This window comes from Diospyros lotus, chromosome 13, assembly GCF_014633365.1.
Source record: "Diospyros lotus cultivar Yz01 chromosome 13, ASM1463336v1, whole genome shotgun sequence".
Classification (NCBI taxonomy): domain Eukaryota; kingdom Viridiplantae; phylum Streptophyta; class Magnoliopsida; order Ericales; family Ebenaceae; genus Diospyros; species Diospyros lotus.
This window is the reverse complement of record NC_068350.1, coordinates 774,750-796,809: the sequence shown is the minus strand read 5'-3', so window position 1 is coordinate 796,809 and position 22,060 is coordinate 774,750. Positions and strand designations below refer to the sequence as shown.

General features: G+C 36.9%; 1 protein-coding gene and 1 long non-coding RNA gene across 3 annotated transcripts; one reads left to right on the top strand and one right to left on the bottom strand.

Annotated features, from left to right (window-relative positions):
* The first annotated feature begins 268 nt into the window (after positions 1-268).
* LOC127788721 (uncharacterized) lies at positions 269-20,823 on the top strand. The gene is made up of 10 exons (XM_052317316.1): positions 269-541; positions 1,143-1,351; positions 1,490-1,598; positions 10,746-11,070; positions 11,692-11,761; positions 11,926-11,993; positions 13,934-14,049; positions 14,148-14,254; positions 15,501-15,640; positions 20,175-20,823. The coding sequence occupies exons 1-10, from the start codon at positions 461-463 to the stop codon at positions 20,426-20,428; spliced, it is 1,479 nt and encodes a 492-aa protein (XP_052173276.1). The 5' UTR covers positions 269-460; the 3' UTR covers positions 20,429-20,823.
* On the bottom strand, positions 12,243-20,176 carry LOC127788722 (uncharacterized). 2 transcript variants are annotated; one of them, XR_008020447.1, is made up of 3 exons: positions 19,971-20,176; positions 16,141-16,297; positions 12,243-12,759 (listed from the first exon to the last, which is right to left on the bottom strand). It is a non-coding gene; the product is annotated as an uncharacterized LOC127788722 (long non-coding RNA). The 2 variants fall into 2 exon arrangements; XR_008020446.1 differs by lacking the exon at positions 12,243-12,759 and adding an exon at positions 15,634-16,018.
* Positions 20,824-22,060: the final 1,237 nt, after the last annotated feature.

Here is a 22,060-nt window from a genome sequence, read left to right as displayed (position 1 = left end):
TCTATTGTACAAGTTTTTATATATTTTAAATAATTATTATATATTTATGATAATAATTACATAATTTTTATATTATTCAGAATGTACTTAGAATCAAATAAAGTATTATTTGAGGGTATTATGATAAAAAAATTGTAAAAGTTAAAAGGAATGAATTTATGCATTTGGCCTTTTAATATATAATTAAATGGTAAAAATAATCATTGACAACAATGTCATTTTACATTATAAAAATTAACAAATTTTATAAAAATGATACTTAATTTTAAAACCGACGGACCTTAAACCCTGCTTCCCCCGTCCGCCGCCAAAGGCGCCGGCCACTACTGCTTCTGCACAAGTCCCCGGCGATTGCTTTCTCTGTTTATGTAGATGCGTGGATTATATATATATATATATATATTTGTGCCAAGCGTGGAGGGTTTGTTTCTTCTGAAGAAGAGCTCCGTCGTCTCTGGCCATGGACTTGGAGGAAAATTATGAAATTGGCCGCACTGTCACCTTCATTCGAACTCACAACTTCACTAGGGTTGCTCTCCAGGTTCTCTCTCTCTCTCTCATACGGGCATAAATCTATGTACAGTTTTCCATCCGTTTAGTTACTTGAAAAAGAGAGCAATCGAAGGAAATGGAAGGGAAAAAGAATGGGAAATATTAATCCATACGTTGTTTTGATCATTTAGCGGCGAATGTTTCAGCTAATAGTGATTACTTTTGCTCCAGTGCGGTTTTCTTTTGTTCTCTATTTGTTTCCCTTTCTATATTTGATTTGCTCAAGAAATATTAGTATTTACAATTTCTTGTCTGGCTGAGGTCCCGAGAAAAAAGTCTTAGAATTATGTTTGAATGCTAAATACATGTTGATTTGCCTTTACTTACGTATTCATGTTTTATTTTCTGTTTTTGATTTGGTATTTAGAACGTGAATACTCATCTTCCCATAATTCACGTGTCTTAAATTTCTTGTGCTTCAGCGTAGCATATAGGATTCAAATGTTCTGTATGGGTAATTTTCTTTTGATTCAAACACTGGAAAGTCTTAGATTCAGAACCTTATGCTCACCCGTACTGTTTTGAGCTTTTTCTGCTTGTTTTATTTTGAGTACTTGGCTATCTGAATGAGTTATTGTCTGAATTGTTAGTTCCCCGATGAGTTGTTGAAAGATTCAACAAGAGTCTTAAGTGCCATCCGTGATAAGCTTCACTCTGGTGAATGCAATGGAAGTGATAAGGATGTCACATTGTATGTAATGGCGGATACAACTTATGGCAGTTGTTGTGTTGATGAGGTTGGGGCATCTCACATTAATGCGGATTGTGTCATTCATTATGGACATACATGTCTCAGCCGGTGAGTAATAATCAATTTTTCATTTTGATAACTTTGATGGTCTGCAGTATTAAGGTTTAATAATTCCATAGCTGTTCAACTTGTTAGATTATATGTTTCCTGTGGTTCTTAAACATTCGTTTCTCTGTGGTGGTGCAGAACATCAACTCTTCCTGCATTATTTGTTTTTGGGAAAGCTCCAATTAGTGTATCTGACTGTGCAAAGGATTTATCTGAATATGCATCGACGCATAGCAAGCCTGTTTTGGTATGCTACATTATTAGTTTTTTGGTTTTCTATTGTTTTCATGATCGTCTTCTGTGGCACATAATAAAATTTAATGAAAGTGGGATTATAATTGTTAAGATAAATGGGAACAAACAGTTTATTGTATATTTTGCTAATGTTGTTGCTATAACTTACAGTTTATTTTTAATTTCCATCCTCTGATTCTTGGGCTTTGTTTTTATCATCCTTTTTTCTTCCAATTTTTTATATGAATGCCAAGGATTATAAGCCTTGTTGAGTGGTTAGGCACTTTGCTAGTGTAACTTTGCAGTCCTTACAATATATGCGATCCTTTTGTCTTATAAGAAAGTAATCTATTTGAGTAGTTGATGAGCCATTTTTATATGTGAACAAATATTCATCTTGCTTTTAAATATGGTTTTAACTATTGTAAGATCATATGATGTCGCAAAGTCCAAAATGGTTTTTCCCTTATAATTTCTTGTTTCAAAACCATAACCTCCATTACCCATTCATTTTTCTACCCACTTGACCATTTTAAATCACCTTTTATAATGATTTTCTCTCCTCTAGGTAGTTCTTCCAATAACCTCTCTAAATCTTCCCAAAATTTTGCCTTTATCCCTTTGCGTAATCCAACTTTTGGTGCTTATATCTTGAAAATATTTAAAGTCTCTTCTCCTGGAACAATTTTAACTGGTAATTCTGTCTTCTAACCTTTCACATCCACTACCTCTTCTTTTAAAGTCTTATCCATAATGATAGCACCAAAGTTTCTATTTCTTTCTCAGACCAATCATTCTGTTTGCCTTCTCTCCATCTTGTCTCTTGAAGGCAAAATAATATTGATTCTTCTTTTGATCATCATATTCGCCACTTCCGCAGATTCTCTCCTAAAAGTTTCTATGTTCTATGATCCAATCCTCAATATCTGGTCATAGACTAACTTCTTGACTTGCATTCGTTCATAACAATGTGAGGACTCTTGCAAATTTGACACTACGTTTGGGTGTCAATGAGCAGCCCTAATTTTTCTTTTTTACCACTATGTTCCAATCCTCAATATCTGTTCCCGGACTAGCTTCTGGACTTGCCTTCATTCATTAAAATGTGAGAACTCTTGCAAATTTGACACTACATTCTGGCGTTGATGAGGCAGCCCTAATTTTTTTTTAACTACACTTGGGCAGAACAGTGTGTTGCTAAGAGAGTTACACCCAAACCAAATAATATTTTTGTCTAGAATTCATGATGAAGGATTTGATGATTTTTACACTGATTGTCAGGTACTTAACACAACTCTCTTCTTTTTTTTGAGGCTTTGATTGGCTATGATAAGCAAGAATACCTTCAATGCTAGAACTATTTAGGGGATTTTTCAATCCATAGGCAGAGTTTATCATTGAGATAAACAAAGGGAGAAAAATGGATTTCCTTGCCTAAGGTTCCCTTTTGTTAGAGAAGCCTACATGTACAAGAGTCGTTCTCCCATGTTGACAATTCAACTGTTGGAACATTTTTAGAGATCCATGGTTCCAAACTTCTGTCAAAGATCTATCCCAAATCAAGGGATGTGATAGAAACTCCCAATTTTCATGATTGTCACTGTAGATAGCCCCCAACTCTACTTCCTATGTTGCAGTCTGCATTATCATTAGCCAGAGATCCATGGTTCCAAACTTCTGTCAAAGATCTATCCCAAATCAAGGGATGTGATAGAAACTCCCAATTTTCATGATTGTCACTGTAGATAGCCCCCAACTCTACTTCCTATGTTGCAGTCTGCATTATCATTAGCCGCTGATTTCCAATATTCCCTCCCTTTTACAAGGGTATCTCAAGGACTGCTTTTTCTACCATAACTTTTAGACAATGCAAAGATCCTGGCCATAATCTTGTTGGCCCTTCCTATAAGGATTGTAGGTCTACAATCTTGAATTTCTTTAATTTTTTCCTTTTGGTCTCCAAAATAGTAAAGAACTGTTCTAAATGTATTCAACTCTAGTCCTGTAACAAATTGTATGAACCCATGACACCACCATATTTCTTCTGACCTTATCTTGATTCGAGGAGCTAGCCTTATTATCACATCCTTTTCTATAGGAGGTCTCTCCTATTGTCACTGTCTAGACTTAAGCCTTACGCACTTACCCCCCTCCCCCCAAAACGAGTTGCATCTAACTTGAGGTGAAGCCTAATACTCTACAAATTCTTTTAGAAGCCATAATACCCTCTCTAGCATCCTACTCTGCCAGCGTTAAATCCTTTTCAGTAGCCTCCCCATTTGGTTGTGCTTACCATTAACATTTAATCCAGTGCAAAGACTTGATCAAATTCACTTTCAACTCTTTAATTTATTTTCATTCCCGTTTAGGAATATATTAGTAAACTTGCAGTGGAGCTGGCAGTTAGATGCAGAATGTTTCACACAGCTCCATCAACTTGTGAATATTAGTTGTAGCTAGTCCAATTATTGCTATTTAGAAGAGTTAAGGTCGTTACTCCATATCAGCATCTGATTTCCTTGTGATGTGATATTGGCAAGCTGGAATTCGTGTAGATGACCCCACAGTGGGATTAAGGCTTTATATGTTGTTGTCATTCTTGTTGATGGACTTCTGCTATCCTTGTGATGATGACTACCGTATGTGTCAGCAGCTGATATGGAATGATTCAATCATTGATTGGTGATTGATTAATTGATGATTGATTGGTGATTGATTGATTGATGATTCAATCATTGATTGGTGATTGATTAATTGATGATCGATTGGTGATTGATTGATTGATGATTGATTATATATGTTTCCTAGATTGATTGATTGTATATATTATTTCCTAAAAGAAAAATTGTATCCTCTAGATTAGATTATGTTTCCTATCTTGGTTGTATCCTAAATTGTATAGATTCTAGGATTCTTTCCTAAAGTTAGTTGTTTCCTATTTTTGTAAAGAAGCTTGTATAAATCAAGCTTTTCTAGTGAATGAAAGGTTGAGACAGTAAGGTTATTTTTTTCCAAAACTTAACATGGTATCAGAGCCCTAGGGATTGTTTTTGTTCTACAATTCTCTGGGATCTACAAAGCCTATCCTTACCAGTCTTCCCATCTTTCGTTTTTCATTTGAATCTTGGCCAAGAGATGTCTTCCGTCCAAGAACCTACATTAGATACAGCCAATTCCTGCCATACCTTAGAAGTTCCAATTGCTGGAACTCAAAATGGGACCTTGGGAGGAGAATTGCTGTCTCTCCAGGCAGCCTATCGTTTGAACGGGAAAAATTACCTAAAGTGGTCACAGCTGATCCGAACCTTTCTTAAAGGGAAGGGGAAGCTTAGCCACTTGTTAGGAACGGGCCCAAAAGAAGGTGATCCAGCGTTCGCAACATGGGACGAGGAAGATTCCTTGGTAATGTCCTGGCTTTGGAATTCCATGGTTCCAGAGATTAGTGACACTGTCATGTTTTTGACCACAGCCAAGGATATTTGGGAGGCCATAAACTTGACCTATTCCAAGGTGAAAGATGCAGCCCAAATCTATGAAATACGGGCAAGGGTGGCAGCAACCAAACAAGGCTCGAAGACCATCACGGAGTATGCAAATATGTTGCAAACTCTATGGCAAGAGCTAGATCACTACCAATGTTTGAAGATGAAATGTAGTGAGGATGCTGCACTCCATAAGAGATTTGTTGAAAAGGAGCGGATATATGACTTCTTGGCCGGCCTCAACAGTGAATTTGATGCGGTTAGAGTGCAGATTCTTGGCAAAGAGGATTTACTTTCCTTGAATGAGGTAATCTCCTTAATAAGGGCAGAAGAAGGGAGAAGGGGTGTAATGCTAGAAGCTATCTCCGGTGAGAGTTCTGCCTTATTGTCTTTAAAAACTTATAATCAAAACAAAGGCCCTAGGGATGAAAAGAAACCAGTGGATAGGGATTCTTTATGGTGTACTTTTTGTAAGAAACCTAGGCACACCATAGAGAAGTGCTGGAAGCTCCATGGAAAGCCATCTAGAGGGGGACCAGCAAGGAGTCAAGTGCATATAGCAGCAGCCAACAGTCAGCAACTGGAACTGAGAGGATTGGAGCATGGGGGACAGTCTCTTGAACTCAACAAGGCAGAAGTTGAAAGACTAAAAAATTTTCTGGGATCTCTAGACAAAAAGGCAGAAAAAGGTAGCTCTCTTGCTCTCACAGGTATTGCTTCCTACACTTTTTCCCTACATGCTTTAGAAACTTTACACCAACATTGTTGGATCCTAGACTCGGGTGCTTCAGACCACATGACATCTCATCCACAATTGTTTACTTCCTATCAGCCTTGTCCTAGCTCTAGAAAAATTACAATGGCAGATGGCTCACTCATTACTGTTGCTAGTCAAGGAGATATTCTTCTCAATGATCACCTAACCCTCAAGAATGTACTTCATGTCCCCAAATTATTTGCTAATCTTATATCTGTTCAAAAACTTATTGAGGATACTAATTGCAGTGTATCTTTTTATTCCAATGTCTGTGAGATACAGGAACAGGGCAAAAAGAGGATGATTGGGCTTGCTAGGGCTAAAGAGGGGCTTTATTACCTCGAGGAATCAGTAGGGCCGGACAAGAAGGAGTCTCTTCCTCTTATGTCATGCCTAGCTCAATCCAACGAGGATGAGATGTGGTTACAGCATTATAGAATGGGTCATCCCTCATTTCTTACTCTCAAATTAATGTTTCCTAATTTAGCTAAAGGTCTGGATTTTAGTCACTTTCATTGTGCTGATTGTGAACTTGCCAAACATAAAAGAGTTTCTTTCCCTCTTTCTAATAAAAGGACTGATTTCCCATTCTCTTTAATCCATAGTGACATTTGGGGTCCATCAAGTGTTCCCAATATTTCTGGGACAAGATGGTTTGTCTTATTTGTTGATGATTGTACTAGAGTGGTGTGGTTATATTTGTTGAAAGCCAAGTCAGAAGTAAGCCATGTTTTCCCCAATTTTTACAACATGGTTAAGACTCAGTTTGGGGTAAATGTAAAGCGGTTTAGATTTGATAATGCTAGAGATTTCTTCAATCACACTCTATCTGCTTTCTTCCAACAAAAAGGTATTATTCATGAGTCTTCTTGTCCTTACACTCCTCAACAAAATGAGGTGGTCGAGAGGAAAAATGGTCATCTTCTAGCTGTTATTCGAGCACTTCTTTTTCACCATAATGTCCCTCAACATTATTGGGGAGAAGCAGCCCTAACTGCACCACTCTTATCAACAGATTGCCATCTAAAACCCTAGAATCTCAAAGTCCTATTCAACTATTGATGAGTCATTTTCCTGACTTCCATGTGACTAGTAATTGGCAGCCCAAGATATTCGGGTGCACGACCTATGTTCATATTCCAACAGCCAATAGAGGGAAACTAGATCCTCGTGCCTTAAAATGCGTATTTATTGGATATTCATCTACACAAAAAGGCTATCGATGCTATCATCCTCCCTCAAAGAAATATTTTGCATCTGCTGATGTTACCTTTGCTGAAAATGAGTCGTACTTCAGATCATCAACTATTTTAGAACAAAATCAGACCTTGATTAATAGGGATTCCTCCTTTCTTCCTGACCCTAATCTGCTATCCTTGAACCCATCTCCTAAACAGAAAGACTCGAAAAACATGACACCTGAGAAAGCTTCACCTTCTACTCCTCGGCCTATGCAGGTATACTCAAGGAGGAATAAAACCGAATCTAGTCCTATGCAAGCTCCTGCATCCTCTACAAGTCCTAGTCCTACGGTCTCTACAAGCAGGAATAATACTGACAATCCTGCCATTTCAGAGTCATCACCAGGTATTCATGCAACCAATTCTCTTGATATGACTCATATGCGCTCTACAAAATCTGCTGAAGCTATTGTCCAACCAGATACCTATGACCTTGATTGGCCCATTGCTCTAAGAAAAGGGAAAAGAACTTGTACCAAGCATCCATTACACCTATTTCTTTCCTTTTCTAAGTTGTCTCCTACCCATAAAGCCTTTCTTACCAGCCTACAAACCATCCCTATTCCAAAAAGTTTTTCTGAAGCTATAGGGAATAAGAATTGGAAGGATGCCATGGAAGCTGAGATGACAGTCTTGGAAAAAAATCAGACCTGGGAAGTGGTAAAATTGCCTAAAGGAAAATATCCAGTGGGTTGTAAATGGGTCTATACTGTGAAATATAGGTCTGATGGATCTCTAGATCGGTACAAAGCAAGATTGGTTGCCAAGGGATATACACAAGTGTATGGGGTAGACTATTTGGACACTTTTGCACCGGTGGCTAAACTAAATACAGTTAGAGTCCTCCTTTCGTTAGCTGCTAATCTAGGTTGGCCATTGCATCAATTTGACGTGAAAAATGCATTTTTACATGGTAACCTAGAGGAGGAGGTATATATGGAAATACCACCAGGTTATGAAATAGCCACACAAGGGCCGGTTGTATGCAAACTAAAAAAAGCCCTGTATGGACTGAAACAGTCCCCACGGGCTTGGTTTGGGAGATTCATGAGTGTTATGCTTGGCATGGGGTATAGACAAAGCCAAGGAGACCATACTCTTTTTATTCAACATTCGGCCACAGGGGGGAGTAACTGTGTTAATTGTGTATGTAGATGATATTGTTGTTACCGGCAATGACAAAGAAGGGATGACTCAATTAAAGGAGTGCTTGTTAAAGGAGTTTGAAATCAAAGATTTGGGGAGATTAAAATATTTCTTGGGAATAGAGGTGGCTCATTCTAAAGATGGCATATTCATATCTCAGCAAAAATATGTGGTAGACCTTTTAAAGGAGACCGGATTGCTAGGCTGCAAAGTAAGTGACACACCCATTGACCCAAATCATAAGTTGGGAGAAGCTATAGAAGGAGATAAGGTTGACAAGGGAGTTTACCAAAGGCTAGTTGGAAAGTTGATATATTTGGCCCATACTCGGCTAGATATAGCCTATGCTGTGGGGGTGGTTAGTCAATTCATGCATAACCCAAGGGAAGTCCATCTTAAAGCTGTGTATCGAATACTCCACTATCTAAAAGGAGCACCTGGAAGAGGCATTTTGTTCAAAAAGGGAGAATCTATGACCCTTGAGGCCTACACAGATGCAGACTATGCAGGCTCTGTTGTAGATAGAAGATCTACTTTCGGATATTGTACTATGTTGGGAGGCAATTTGGTAACGTGGAGGAGCAAAAAACAAAATGTGGTGGCTAGGTCAAGTGCTGAGGCAGAATTTCGTTTCATGGCTCTAGGTATGTGTGAATTATTGTGGCTAAAAATTCTTTTAAATGATCTCAAGATTGAGTGGACTACGCCTATGAAGCTCTACTGTGACAACAAATCGGCAATCAGTATCACTCATAATCCTGTTCAACATGACAGGACAAAGCACATTGAAGTAGATAGGCACTTTATCAAGGAGAAATTGGATAGTGGGCTGATATGCACACCATACATCTCATCCCAAGATCAGTTAGCAGACATGCTAACTAAGGGCCTGCCTGCACCAGTATTTAACAGGATGATAAACAAGATTGGGATGGAAGATATACACGCTCAATCTTGAGGGGGAGTGTCAACAGCTGATATGGAATGATTCAATCATTGATTGGTGATTGATTAATTGATGATTGATTGATTGATGATTCAATCATTGATTGGTGATTGATTAATTGATGATCGATTGGTGATTGATTGATTGATGATTGATTGGTGATTGATTATATATGTTTCTTAGATTGATTGATTGCATATATTATTTCCTAAAAGAAAAATTGTATCCTCTAGATTAGATTATGTTTCCTATCTTGGTTGTATCCTAAATTGTATAGATTCTAGGATTCTTTCCTAAAGTTAGTTGTTTCCTATTTTTGTAAAGAAGCTTGTATAAATCAAGCTTTTCTAGTGAATGAAAGGTTGAGACAGTAAGGTTATTTTTTTCCAAAACTTAACAATATGTCACTTAAAGAACTCATTTGATTTGGATCCAGGAATCTGATGAGTTTATATACATCTTTTTGACATTTAAGATTGTTGCCAATTGCAAACCAGATCCCTTATAGCTCTCTATCCTTCCCTTGTTTCTCATGGCTTGCAGCTGGCTTGACCTTCTGATCTTTGAACTAAGGTTCCTTGGGATTGATTTCTAGGTTATCAACTGGTATATATAATAATTTTACATACAAAATGCAAATGCAATGTGAAATTGCCGTGTGAAGATCACATAGAGAGAATTCTGTTGGGGTTGTCAAACATCTTGTTCACCTTAAATGAGGCTGTCATGTGTCACATGGGATGTAATATAACCTTTGGATTCTGGTTGCATGTAGTTATTAGTTTTCTTGTACCATGTTTATTGCTCTTTACTTTTGGTTTCAAGTAGTTTGGCTGTAATTGGATTCTCAGTGTTAAACTTGGTTGATCCTTTCTCATGCAAATCAGAGTCTGACAGACTTAATGTTCGACGTGGCATCTAAATGCTTGTGAATTCATAATTTTCAACAAACTTTCTTTCTTTCTTTTTTAATTTTTTTTATAAGATTACAAAGAACACTTTACAAAATTGTGGTTGATTACTGTTAAGATGTTAACCACCATTTGATTTAAAAACTTAAGATGTTAGATAGAGAGTTAACTTTATTTTTTATATTATTATTTTTACTCTCAACATGCCCCCTCATGTGTGGCTAGGCTTTACTGCATAATTGGTCTAAACATGTGCAACTACTTAAATATTGGGTTAGTAGTAATGTTTGAACCCAAGACCTTTGCCTGCTCTGATATCATGTTAACATATTAACCACTATCTAATTTAAAAGGTTAAGTTGTTAGATAGAGGGTCTTTTATATTATCATTTTTACTATCAACAATTACAATTTTTTATTCTTTTAAATATGTATATTCTTCTTTTCAGCAGTTGCCTTCTCCTTCAGCTTTATGTGCTGGCCTTTGCTGAAAGATCTATAATTTGTTTCAGTATTGAACCTTGGTACTTCTACAATGCAGCTTACAGTCACAGACATAACTTTATATTTCTGCTGTGGTTGGTAACCAACCAAAATAAAGATATAAGTAAATAGAATTATGCTGTAGTAGCTAATAGTTATTTCTTTCTTCTTTCAATTATCTTCCTTGAATGCAGGTTCTTTATGGATTGGAATATGCATATGCTAGACAGGATATTAGGGAAGCATTGGTAATTCAATCATCCAGTCTGTATTACGCTGATGTTGTGTGTTCAGTTATGAATCCGTTGGAAAATTCCAAAACATCTAATGGCTGCCTGGGGGTGAATGACAATGCCAATCAAGGTTCTGGTGGCACAGTCAGTAGACAATATAGAATTGGAGGCTTGTGTTGGAGCCTGCCCAATGGACATAGAATAGAGGACTACTTGCTTTGTTGGGTTGGTGCAGAGAATGAAGCCTTTGCAAATGTTGTCATGACATTCAATGGATGTGAGATAGGTACTAATCTCGTGTTTTTTTTATGAAAACCTAGACAAAAGCATTTCTGTACTATCCTCTCTTTTTCACTGAGTCCCTCTATCCCACTCATGGGTCTTTCTCTCCTTTTGGGAAGTCCCATTATGGAACCAAGCTTGAAGATCCAATATTGTTATATTATTATTTTGTTATGTCACCTACTGCACATTTGCATTATTGCATGTAGATACAGCCCTAGAACAATTGATTCTTTGTGCATTGCTTAAAGATGCATTCCTTGAAGTGTGCATGGTGATTGTAGCATGTAAGATGAGACAGTATAACTGAGTTCTTTTGCTTTTCTGCATATAATTCAGGCCTTCTTTGGTACAAAGTTGATTTGGGTGTTGTTGTACTAATATGCTACTACAGACAAATGCTGCTAACTTCTCTATCCATCTTTTTGGTATTCAATGTTATTTCCCTTTATCTTTATTTGTGAAACAAACAAAAGACTGCATTCAGGTTGCTGCTTTTGTTCTCTTCTCCAATCCCTTTTTACACTTTTTAACTGTCACTACTTTTGGAGAATGAAAGGTAGATCTTGATCTCTATCTACGTAACTTGTCCCTTTGTTTCGTTGTTTCTTGGCACTTGCCTCAGTCAGATATGATGCAGTTGCAAATTGCTTGGTGACTGATGTATCACATCAGAGGAGGATTCTCAAGCGCAGGTAGTAATTTACCATATGCTCATTGTTTTCTTCCTCTCAAAGTTAAATTCTATGTTATGGAAAATGGCATGGCATTATTTGCCTTTGTGTTTGCCTCTTTGTTGAATTTGATTATGCATTTTAGCCTTGTGGTGCCCTTTATGTCCTTAATGATGTTTATGCAGATACTACCTCATTGAGAAAGCAAAGGATGCTAATATTGTTGGGGTATTAGTGGGAACTCTTGGTGTAGGTATGTTGCTGTCTGAGAATGATGTGCATTTCACCCCCTTCAAAGGCACTTTGTTTATTATATTTTATACTTGTCAAAATAAAATTAAACATGCACACACAATACATTTGTTATGGAATTTATTCTTATGAAGTTGATATATCTCCAATTCTCCATTGTTGAAACAGCTAGTTTAAGAGGGGGGTGAATTAAGCTTTTTCACCATTTTAAAAAATAATTTAAAAAATGAAGTAAATAAGAATGTAAGAATGCAGCACAACATATTTAAAGTGGTTCAACTTGCAAAGCCTACTCCACTACCTCGGTTTCTCACCAACGATTTTGGCAAACAACAAATCTTTTACCTTTACTTTGTAGCTTTTAAACAGGCTTAACTATAACCAATACAAGTTGGCTTTTAACACTTGGCTCAACCACAACCAAATGCCTTTTAAAGTTTAGGCTTAACCTTTACAAGTTTTCACAAATAATGCGAAAGGATTTCTTAAGAGAAAAAATTTGGATATTACAATAGGAATTGAAATTTCTCTTGGTAGAGAGTTACAAGATTTGAAATGAAAAGCACACTCTCTTAGAATGAAACAGAAGGATTTGATCAAGAATTGCTTGAGAGAAGTTGAGCTCATAAAGTTTGTCGCTTGGTTGTCAACTTTTTCTTCCAGCTTCTTCTCCTATTTATAGGCTTCATGTCTTGAATGCAGCTGACATTGCGTTAAACAATTGGAATGTTTTTTGTGTCACAACTGCCTTTTTTGTCTCTACAAATCTTAAACAATTGCTAATAATTCACAAAAGTACGTACAAGTTGTCTGAATAGCATTTAATGAACTGAAAGTAGAAACTGGCTTCATTTAATGCAGTGTAACGGCTATATTTTTCAAATTCTGACAGAAAATACTCGAGTATATTTTAGCATTACTTGACTAATTTTAAACCTTACTCGATTAGATGGATTATGCATTCAAGTATATTTTAAGCTTACTCAAGTATGATAATTTCATTACTCAATTATTTTTTAAAACTTAGAAAGATACATTATCCATGTGATTACTCAGCTTAGTTTACTCAATTAATTTCGATCTTTTCTCGAGTATAAAGAATTATTACTCGATTAATTTTGAGTCCAGAGACTCAGCCAGATTTCAGACTATATTTACTCGATTATATAGAAAACTCATTCAAGTACAAAAATAAGATTACTCAATTAATAAAATTCCTTCACTCTAGTAAAAAGATGCCCAAACTCTTGAACTTAAGATTACTCAATTATCAAACAGATTCACTTGAGTACACAAGGTAATTACTCGATTATCAAAAATACCTTACTCGATTAAAATGAAGATAACAGAAAGTTGCATAACATATTTGAGTACAGGTATTAGATAGTCGAGTATATCCTATCTTTACTCGATTATTCTTATATTTGCAATCGATTATCTTTGAAATATATTGAGCATTACTCGATTACTCTCATGGCTTACTTGTTTGACTTATATTTGAAAGCTTTACTGATTTCTTACATACTCGATTATTTTGTAAACAATACTAGATTAAAATCTTATCAAACTGAAGAATATTTCAAATGGTTTTAGTCATCATCATTGAACCAAATTTACTAAAAACATTTTCTCATTAAATCAAAACACAAATTTCTCAACATCCATAAACTTTTCTTACAGGAAAAGTTAAAGACAGTATTTTATAATAATTTCCGAGTATTATCAGATCATACTGCTGGTACAAGGTTATTATGTTTTGTTTTTCATTGCTGTTTTGGCTCTATTATTTTCTATCTGCTGATTGCTTTCATTGATTTTGACCCCGGGAAAATTGATAGGACTTACTCAATCTGTCATTTTAGTTGGTTAGTTCAGTTCAGACTATTAATCTCTCTTGTTATGCATATGGAGTGACATTTATATTTGGAACTCTTTATGTAGCTGGTTATTTGCACATGATTCATCAGATGAAAGAGTTGATCACAAGAGCTGGGAAGAAGGCTTATACTCTTGTTATGGGAAGACCAAATCCTGCAAAACTTGCCAACTTTCCTGAGGTAGACGTTGGTGCAGCGTGACTGATAAATTTTCTATTTTCACTTGACTTTATGTTAATATTAGTGCATCCACTGACCATTTTTTCTGCATTTGACAGTGTGATGTTTTTGTTTATGTTTCTTGTCCACAAACTGCTCTTTTGGATAGCAAAGAGTTCTTAGCTCCTGTTATTACTCCTTTTGAGGCCATGCTAGCTTTCAGCAGGTACTGCTAGAAAGATCCATGTTGTACTTTAAACAATCAGTTAGCTCTTGCTAACTTCCATTCAATCCATTCATTATCTTGAACTGTATATTGGCAGCTTTGTTGTGATCATTTTGACTAGGGCTTGCTTATAAGTGTAATGTTTCTTAAATAGGAATTAGTGCATGGTGGATTTGCCGGATCTGATAAGCCTTCTCAGTATTGGCAGTAGTCTTCTATTTAGATTTTTTTTTCCACAAGCATCTGAATGAAGCCAACAACTCCTCCTTCATATTTCTCTAATTTGATCTAATTGGGAGCCAAAACCCTTATAGGGATGTTACATCCTAGAACTTCTGGAGAAGATATGTTTGTTCCAGAAATCTATGAAGTGGCTCTATGTTTCTTGGGCTTGGCTCTGATTATTGGGTGCAGGCATGTGTGAGGGCTGAATACATCTAATTCTAATGCTTAAGGATTCTGGGGCATGGCTAAATTTCATATTTCTGAAATGTTTCTATTATCACATAATATGGTGTTTAAAAACTAACTCGGAGCTTTTATGCATGGCATTGGAAAGCTGTGGTTTGACAAACGAAAGTTGGTCAGCATAGTTTGTTGAATCTGGATATATACATAATTGATAATATAAGAAACATGAACTACTACAAGATTGTCTGGCTCATGGTTAGAGTTCCTTAGCTATCTGCTTATTTTGATTTGTTGTTCTATTTGTTCTGTTAAAAGTTTGTTTACTCTGATTTTGGGATACATCTTTGTGTCCATGATTTTGGTTGTATTTGAAATTCAAAAGTTAATTCCTATTGCAGTGGAGTTATGGTGATTTTCATTTAGGGCCTGTATTTGTTTAATTCACATGTAAGGCCTTGCAAATAGCCTGACAAACCTTAGAAAATCTGCAAAATGCTCAGAATAGCATATCTGAAATCAAAGTGAAAATGGGGAATCAGGTTCTGATCCTTAGACTGAGGCTAATGGTACAATGATAGATGGCTTTTCCAGTGGTTCATGTCAGCACTCTCTTGGACAATGAAATAAAAAGTTGAAACCTGATTGGAGAGCCAAACTTGGAGACTGGAATATAGGCCTTAAACAATATATGGATTACATGGCCCTGGGGAACGGGGAGGTGTTTTTCCAAAAACTCATGTTGATATTTTACCTTGTTTGTACTTTTTTTGTATTTCATCAAAATCTAGCTAAGTATATTTTCCTCTTATTCTTTATTTTAATTTTTATTCCCCAGGGGAAGTCAATGGACGGGAACTTATGTAATGGACTTTCAGGATTTAATGACTTCATGTCCTGTGGAAGAAACACAGCCTATGGAAGAAGCACGTTTCTCATTCCTTCGAGGTGGATATGTAGAAGACATTAACCTGGAAGGTAAATTTTGTCTTCTTTTGGCATAGTTTCTGCGGCAGTGTTTTCCCTTTTGTGGGTAAGTGATTATGTAGGGAAGCAATAGACCAATTGCCTTAAGAAGGGGCCAAACCATGTACATCTAGAAGTTTACCAAAACTCCTAACTGTTAAGGCAAGTCATCCAAAAATTCTACAAAACAATACCCAAAAAATAAAATAAAATCCAACATCCAGGAAAACTGGGAACTCCTCTCTATCGATAGCTATAGGACTTGTCTCCCTCCCTAAAATAGTGATGAACTCATTTTTGTTTGGGCATAGGTTGGTTCAAAGAATGGGAGTTGATACTTTACATATGTTCCAAAACTTCCTCAACTTGCACATCGGACAATTCCAACTCCTACAATACAAGTGCAACCACCAAAGATTACATCACCAATTAACTCCACAGAGATGCAAGAGAATGCTCCTCAGCTGCCTTGCTCTAGGACAATAAAGCAATGATGTTAAAAATAGTCTTACCTTCTTGCTTTGTGTAACACCAATCTAGAATGGTCTTCTTCCTCTTTCATGGAGTATCATAATGATAGTTGCCTTCTAAGCTTCCTTCCTCCCAAAGAAAGCTTCCTTGAGAAGAGCATTTGGTTCTTCACACTCCTTTCCAAAGAAATGAAGGCCCCTGTGACCGCATAAGGATCGATTAGATGAGCAAACAAAAAAGTTCCCCACTTCTTTTGTCAAATTAGCTTCAAATCTGTAATGCATACACCGCTGTGATTGGTAGGCAAGAACGCCACCCTTTTTGTTTTTTATAAGTGACAATGTATTGAGAAAAGAACCACCATAAAGGGTGGTGGACCATGTTCAAGGAACCAAAGCAATCTACATACTGAGAAGGGTCATTGAACAAAACACAAAACAGTATAAAGGAAGGGAAAAGCCATGAAAAAAGGGAAGCTAGAACAGCTTTATTAAAGTGACAAATCTGAGTGTCAGCACCCTCAAAGGCTATCAGATTCATCTCTTGCCAATTTGTCACATAATACAAAAGTGAATACTTTTCCAAGCTCAAGCCTGCCTTTCTATATACCAGGCTCAACTCCATGGTTCTTCAAAAAAAATTTCATTGAAGCTAGCATTGCCCACTATTATTTCAAAATAGATTAACTCCAAAAAATGTGAGCCACTTTACAATGCAGAAGTAAATGATCTACGGACTCTTAATCCCATTTATACAGAAAGCACCAGTTAAGACTTCATTTGCTCAAATTATCAGATGTAAGAATGAAGCCAAGCAATGCAGTTCAATCATAAAACAAGACCCCAGGAGGAGCTTTATTTCTCTACAATAATTGCAAAGGGAAAGCCTAACTTTGTCACTAAGGACCACATAGAACTAGCGAACAGAACATGATCTGTTACTTGACAGCTTCCAGACTGATCTGTCCTCCCCCTGCCTCAATCTTGGATGGTTTTGCAGAAAGTCAAGTAGCTTCCTCAAGGATTTGAATTCCAAAGATAGAAGAGAAGCTCTAATTCACTATCAGAGACTAAAACCTTGCCCCACCCAATGAAATGATACTTAAATACTTGACTGAACCCACCAAAAAAAAATTCCTTTGAAACTTCTTCACTATATTAGCAATACATTGGGGGACAGACGGGAAGGAAAAAGATGCGTAGTATATGTTGGAAGGATAAGAGAAAGATGCATAGTATATGTTGGAAGGATAAGAGAACACTGAAAACAATTTATCTTCCCTCTTCAGACATATTGCTCTGGCTTCCCTTAACACCATGACCAACTGCTCTAGCTTTGGAGCAAAACCCAATTTCAAATGTAACTAACAAGTCTAAGAGGACCGGATCCTATACCTAAGGTTGTCTTTCGGCTCTTCTACATTCCCCACCTGAAATGATCTTATTTTCCCCAGATTAGCCTACAACCTCGAAACAACTTGCATAACTACATGCACATGAGATAGTTTGACTTCAACTGGTAAGTACCATAGAATAAAATAGCATTTTTCACAAAGAGAAGATGGCTGATAAGATAATTGAGAAAGTCTCCTAGTGTCGTAGGCTACTTTTTCCACTTGAAAATTTTCAACTGTGATGGCAGTAAATCTGCACTTAGTCAATCAACCAATGAGGTTTGCACACTTATCACGAATGGCAACAGATAAGGAACACAAGCATATATGTAGGAAACTCATCCAAAGTACACAAGAGTTGACCCTGTAGAATGTTCAAGGAATCATCCTGTGGCTTTTCTCTCCTCCCTATCTACAAACCTACAATTGCATGGAAGTTCAAAGCAGTTGACACCCCCCAACTGCTTTTAGGGGCAATTCCCCACATTTGGGAGACATTCATCCTCAACATGACCATTTGCCTTGCAAATGCAGACAAAGCCAACTCAGCAACTCCCTATTCCAGGAAGTTGTGGTAATTGATCCTGTCAGCAACTGATGCCAACTGCTTGCTGCTTGGCACATGACTTGCTCCTGCCACAGTTATATGCTTTATGAGAGTGAGCGGCATATCTTATAGAAATTATATTCAGTTGTTTGACCCTAATGTGTTCAAGATGTTTCTTCTTTTCAATGTCGTATTTGTCATGCTGAACTTTCTGTCATGCTGAAGATGTATACTTGGATATGGTTCTTTTCGTACCAACCTGGACTGGAAATTTCCCAAACAAATTCCTGGCAAATGCCAAAAATTGCAAAATTAATAAATTATGGCATAAAAGGCAATCTGAAATTCTATTATAACAAAAACTCTCCAAGAACCTCTATTATATCAGGTTGGTAAAGATTAGCATACTTGTCCTCCATGATTGCTAATAAGAATTTAGCTTTGCTTGAGGAAGACCAAATTCCAATTTCAAATAAAATCACGATGAAACCAAATTAATCCTATATCCCCCTTTTCCAGAAACTGAGCATTTTCTGTCCTAAACAAAAAAAAAAAAAAAAAAAAAATTGAATTCTTCTTCATAAAAAATTCTTTCTTTTATCCGTTCTTCCCTTTTTGGAACATGATGGTGGCCATTTTTGCCAAAAGTAATCTTGAATTTTAGTTTCACCACATCATCTTATCAATTATCAATGGAAAATGATTATAAAGTTACTCTTCATCCTAGAACTTCCTCTCATTGGCCATCAAAATTGCATCTAGGATTTGGCAGCCCTCCACAAAAGCTTCCTGTGGATTTAGAAACCATAGTTGATCACAATTTCTGACCTCATCAAGCAGGATTGGCCAAGTTATAGGCACATCCAATGAAGCTAGTAGGTCTGAAATCTTTCCATTCCACCTCTGCCCCTTTCTTGGGCACGAGAGCTTTAAAAGAAGCATTTGAACTCTCAGATTCTCTGTTCTGATAAATCACAAATCATGGCCATAATAACATCACTTCTCTCAATGCACCAACGGTGCTGGAAGGAGGTCATCATAAAACTGTTATGACCCGGAGCTCTTTCTGTGTTAATTCCCTGTAACCACATCAAGCACCTCCCTCTTGAAAAGGTTGCTCATCCCATCATTTATTGTTCTCCAAAGTTTGACAAGACTCAAGCCCTCCAACAATGTATTGATACCTGGCTTAAAATACAAATGCTTATAGAAATTGACAACCAGCTCTGGGATATCCTCTTGTCATCTCCTCCCTATTGAGGGACTCCCTATGTGATTGGATCTTCTGTGTGTTTGCCATCTTGGAAAGAATTTGGCTCTTTGATGTGAGATCTCTCTCTCTCTCTCTCTCTCCCAAAACAGAAAACAAAAAAAAAACAAAAACCACCACATTCAACCTCTCCTTTGGTCTTCCCATCCCCTTCTCCTCTTCTTGGGAATAACTATCCTCCTTTCCTTCCCAACCAAATGTCTATCTCCTCCAATTGAATATGAACTCTCATCTTTATCTCCTGATATACCTCTCTATTCCACTTTTATGTCTTTCTTAAGAGGCCTAAGCTTCTCAGCAATTGTCTCACATCTCTCCTTTCATCTCTCTCCTGAGAATCTTGTTTACTGTAAATGATCCTGCTAATTTGATTTCCCTTTAATTTTTAGCATACACAATCCCAAATGAAAATCCGATCACACCACCTCAATAAATTAAAACTATCCACAAAAACAAAAAAAAAGGAAGTAGCCAAGAAACAATACTTTGCAACCTAGGTCACTTGGACAATCTCCAGTCCTATATGTATTAAATTAGAAGAAAGTAAAGGGCGCTAAGTCCTGCCCATGCACATAAAAGCTGAACTTGACGCCACTAACAAAACAAACTCAACAATCATCCATCAGCAATATCACTCCTTAGGAAAATGCAAAAGCCTTACTTTCACATGCTGAAATTTGTTCAATGAACAACCCTTTTCCCTCTCTTTCTTCCGTAAGTAGAAGATAAACTCTACATCGCCCAATTTTAGCTTGTCATGCTGAGCTGATCGCTTGCTCTGAAACCGTAGCTATTCTCTTAGGCATATTACACGTTTATAAAGAATCTCTAATACCAGATATTTGAATGTGCATTTGCTTCTCAGAGACTATGGAAGAAAATGAAGATGGAACTCTTGCTTTAGCTAAAACAACAGAGAAGGCTCTTTGGGTGGCTGGTAAGGATCCCCGATCTGTGGTCAAGGGCTCGCCTAAATCCGGGGCAGAATACTTTGCTGGCCGATCTTTTCAGGGTCTCGACATTAAAGGTGAAAAAGCCATGCCGGAGCCATTTTTCATCGGTAGGACTGGGAAGGCATCGGGGTATGAGGATGAGAAAAGCAATCAGAAAACTGGGTAGATATACATGTGTCTGGCAGTGGGAGCTACTCCAAGCAATTGATTCATGTCATGACATGAGGAATAATGAATACTTGAGAATGCAGGTTTGTTCTTTCTTTCTCAAGCGAAGCAAACTAAATACTTAGATCTTCAGTTTCAATTTTCAGAGAGCTTTGTGGGTAGTGGAGAGGTTGAGCTCTTTTGGATCCAGTGGTTTTGAAGCTGCAGAATGTTGAAATGTCATCAGCACCAGCAGTGCTGGCTGCTGTAATAGAAGTGTTTGTATGTTTAGGAAACTATGTTTGTTTTTATCTTTTTGTATGATGATATACCAATTGTGCTCTGTGTTTCTTGTATTTTATTATGATACACTTCCATTATATATGTCAATTTACTAATTAATTCTTTGATAAATAGTGTTTTGTGCTCTACTACATTTTACAAGTGCTCTAAATAACTAATGGTTGCTCGGTATGAGTCCTAAGATATGGTAACCGGACCTTTTCTGAGGTATCATGGGTAGGTCGGCCAAACATCTATCCACTTTTTGTGAGGTCCCCATGGGATGTGCTTAATTTTCTTCTAAATTTGTGATGGACAAATACATAATTTTATGTTATTATCAATGTTCAATTAGAGTTTTTGATTTTCCCTAATAAAGTTGAAAAATAAATTATAACTGTCAAATATTACTTAATTAATTTTTATTTAATTTTTTATACGTATATAAAATATATCATCTCTTAAAGTTTATTAGATGATTTTTAACAATAATTATATAAATTTTATTTTTTTAGATAAAATTTTAAACAGGTGAGTTTTGGTTTAAAGGTTAAACTATTTCAAAAATTAGTTATTCTTTAGAGGTAATGAATTTATATTTTTTTAATATAATTAATTACTATATTTTATCTAATATATAAAAAATATTTAAAAAAATACCTTATTGATAGTGTAAGCACACTTGCCCGGATATCCCAACCACTCGGTTTATCCGAACGAAAGCACTTACGTAAAGAAAGAGAAATAAACACAAGACAAAAATATCCTGACATGCATACATAAGAAATAAAATACAACAAGGAAGCAAAACAATATACATGCACGCCCACAAGTACCCCGCTGGAATAGCGATCAAGGAGTATATAAAAATATACAGACACCTGTGCCAACAAATAAAAGATACAAGGAACAACCCGGCACAGTCAACAATGAGAGACAAAACTCCTAACGAAACATCAGAGACAACGGGGGCAAGCTAAATGTACACCCTACCGACACAGCTGGTTGCTAGGTGGAACGATCGTCGCCATCGGCCTTCGCTTTACCCTTACCTGGAATGATGGAAAATAAGGTGAGTCGCAAAACTCAACAAGTTATAAGAAAAGAAAGGCTATACAGTAAATAGAGGAGAAGGTCACCCCAAACACCGTCTCACACATACACACAAGCCATGAGACGCAACAATACAATAATGCAGCATAATAAAAGCACATACCGGTCCTTGAGGTCCACATAAGACATCTGGCACCCAAATCCCATACCAACCTGCCGCTGCCCTGAAAGGCAACATAAATCTCCACAAACCTGCTCACGTTGTCCCGAGTCGGTACTCCCGACACCCAAGCCATAAGCTCCCTCGGAACGGTAC